This window comes from Rhipicephalus microplus, chromosome 6 (genome assembly GCF_043290135.1).
Source record: "Rhipicephalus microplus isolate Deutch F79 chromosome 6, USDA_Rmic, whole genome shotgun sequence".
NCBI lineage: Eukaryota > Metazoa > Arthropoda > Arachnida > Ixodida > Ixodidae > Rhipicephalus > Rhipicephalus microplus.
In genome coordinates, this window is record NC_134705.1 from 129,890,748 (window position 1) to 129,894,121 (window position 3,374).

General features: G+C 43.7%; 1 protein-coding gene across 1 annotated transcript; it reads left to right on the forward strand.

Annotated features, from left to right (window-relative positions):
* Window positions 1-1,267: 1,267 nt before the first annotated feature.
* LOC119168472 (sulfotransferase ssu-1-like) lies at window positions 1,268-2,969 on the forward strand. The gene is made up of 2 exons (XM_075865476.1): window positions 1,268-1,744; window positions 2,464-2,969. The coding sequence occupies exons 1-2, from the start codon at window positions 1,283-1,285 to the stop codon at window positions 2,959-2,961; spliced, it is 960 nt and encodes a 319-aa protein (XP_075721591.1). The 5' UTR covers window positions 1,268-1,282; the 3' UTR covers window positions 2,962-2,969.
* The last annotated feature ends 405 nt before the right edge of the window (window positions 2,970-3,374 follow it).

The window sequence follows — 3,374 nt, forward strand, 5'->3', positions numbered from 1 at the left end:
GCAGCTGCAGCCTTTCTTAGCCTCATTCGTTTTACTACGCCTCGCTCGCTATGCGCCACCATTCAAGGTGGAAGAGGAGGAAATTATGATTGTGAGCTTATAATAGATAGAATGGGAATCACGGAGTCCTGGTCACCAAGCCCTGAATTTTGATTGATTGATTGATTGATGATTGATTGATTGATTGATTGATTGATTGATTGATTGATTGATTGATTGATTGATTGATTGATTGATTGATTGATTGATTGATTGATTGATTGATTAATATGTGGGGTTTAACGTCCCAAAACCACCATATGATTATGACAGACGCCGTATTGCAGGGCTCCGGAAATTTTGACCATCTGGGGTTCTTTAACGTGCACCCAAATCTGAGCACACGGTCTTACAACCCTTCCGCCTCCATCGAAAATGCACCCGCCACAGCTGGGATTCAAACCCGCGACTTGTGGGTCAGCAGTTGAGTACCTTAGCCACTAGACCACCGTGGCGGGGCAAGCCCCGCATTTTACCCGAGTTTAAGGAACAAAGGTTGGTGTGAGAAAGGGCAATCGGTGCTGTTAGTATAAATGACAAATGATTGTGGAGAGTGGGTACGAAGGAAGATTATTTCTTTTCTCAGTTAGATACAATGATACTTTGCAAAAAGAAAAGTAAAACGAGCATCTTTGAGCTTCTATGGTTGGGCCTTGTGTTCACGGCTCTCCTAACTTTAACTCGCACTCCTGGTTCAAGTCTTTGGTTGAACACGGTAGCTATACCGTGCAGCGTCATGGTCCAAATAGGATGAAAAAAATTCTGTACATCCCCTTCTTGCTTGAAATACCTCTCTTCCTGGGCTGGAAATATCAGCAACAGAGAGTGCATAAAATTTCATGGTACAAACGTTCTTTCAAACTCCACCTAAAGGTCAGGCTTAATTGTGTCTGGTAAGAAGTATGACCGACACCGATAAGAAGTTTGAATTACCTTTTTCGAAGCAGCACTTGATTCCACTCTTCAATTGTTTATTGGAGAGAAGAGCAAGCAAGGCTGAATAAATATGCTGATAAATAACGCTACTGCTTCCCGTAGGAAGCTAATTCATACTCCATATCAAAACGTACGCTGACAGGCATTTAGGGCTATCATCGATTCGGTAAAGGGGTTTCCCAAGGACATGTTAGCGGAGAACTTCAGCACACTAAGTAACGTGACTCTTTTCTAAGTAATCATTAGAATATCAAAGAACTACCTGGGCTCTTATTATGCTTTTTCAGACTCACGACGAATTGTAGAAATGCAAGATAACATGGACCCGAAGCTTTATCCTTCCATCGAAGGGCTCTGCATACCAAGAGTGTTCAACGAAAAGAACTTTCGCTCTGCGATTGGGTACAAGGCACGCGAAGGAGACATCTTTATCGTCACTTACCCAAAATGTGGGACCAATTGGACTCAATACATCGTGTGCAACATTCTGACTCATGGAAACCCGCCATCTGAAATTGACGACTACGATCTCATGACGCCGTTCCTTGACGCCAGGGGAGCCGAGGCTGCGGAAAATCGTCTCGGAGGAGGCCCCATCGTGACGCACCTGCCAGGTGGCGTGCTTCAACCAAGTGATTGCGCCAAGTACATTTACGTCGCTAGAAATCCGTATGACTGCGCTGTTTCTTATTACTATTTCCTCAGAGGATTCACGCCAAACGCTTTCCCGGATTTCGGCACCTTCTTGGACACGTTCCTATCTGGAGAGGTAAGCTGTCCAAGTTGCCTGCACTTCGCAATTAGGTCAGCACTCCTTGCTTTTATTTCTCGTTCATATACAATAGAGATAACCTGACAGCATCAAAGGTGTGGGCTGCCTGCATTAGTGTTACACGAACAAACTGCACGAGTTTGAGTACACGGCCACATCATCCCTGCAGTCTATAGGACGGAGCCCCGCACCATTCGTATTAAGACATACACAATGCTTATTAGGAGTTGAAATCTGATGTCACATGATAAAAAAACAAAAAGCTTCATGGCGTAAATCTTAAGACACCAAGGAAGTAATAACAGTTACCATTTGTTTTGCACCACTCTTGTATTAGATTCATCTAACATTTCCCTGTCTCTAGAATACATAGTGCCTCCCGCATGCGTCATGGCTTTGTAAGTTAACTCTCTTGACTTTGTCAAATGTCCTCGAGTTCACTTTACTTTTGAGCCAGTCGCGTCAAATGCGTTATTTCGACACATCGGCAGACAAAAATAGAAATAAATAGGCTGGCATAGCGTCATATCCACTCTATCGTAACGAAACCATGAAACCAGGGCTATACAAATAAAGGAGATGATCGACCGAGCACGGCTATTGCCTTGTAGTTGCCTTGAGGGAATACGTCTAGGAGCGGCTACCTTTTCGTTTTCTTCTTGCCCAAGTGACTTGAAGTGATTTTCAAGTCACCGTTTTGTTTATTTTGTGATCAGGTTCCATACGGTGATTACTTCGACCACTTGTTGTCCTGGTATGAGCATCGACGAGATGCCAATGTCCTGTTCATAACTTACGAAGACCTAAAGGCCGACAGCACGGCACAGCTTCTCAGGATCGCCGATTTCCTTGGCGAAGAGTATGCAACAGAACTTCGTCAAGATGAAGCACTGCTCCAGCGCATCATCGCCGCTTCTCGCCTGGAGAAGATGAAGGCGTTCATCAAGTACAACCCAGTTGACAGATTTCGGTCAAACAATTGCGAAACAGGAGCGGTCAGCGGACAGTCTCCGAACTTTGTCAACGTTGCCGAAGTGATAAACGGTCCCGTCTCTAAAGTACCATCTGCCTTTTTAAGAAAAGGAATTGTGGCAGACTGGAAAAAACACTTTACCAGTGAACAACTGCAAAAAACTAAAGCCTGGATATCTGAAAAGACTGCTGGTAGCGATGTAATGAGCCTGTGGAAGGCAAATATTCTCCCCAGTGTATAATTAAAGAGCTTGCGTAGAAGTTATTGGTAAATAAACATCCATTCCTTCTTTAAAGGTAATTTGTTCTGCTTGCTGTTATGAGGGTTGTACTGTGATGTGGTGCTTCTCAACAATATGAAAACAACGGTACCTTCTGTTTGTATAAAGCTAATGTTTAGTTCGATGAAATGAGCGTTAAATGGAACAGGGTGGATATGGGGGATGCAGGAAACATTGCTGGTGGTCTTCAAAATTAGTGTAAAACATCTAATGAGGTTGCTTGCTTAACTTGGTCTGACATACTTTACCTAAAGACAACGCAACCAACAGTACTAATTATGACATACACACATGGGAATGCAAGTGGAAGGAAAGTACTGCTGCTTGTAGAGACGCGATTTTACAAGCTACGGATAAAGCAACTCATACTCGAC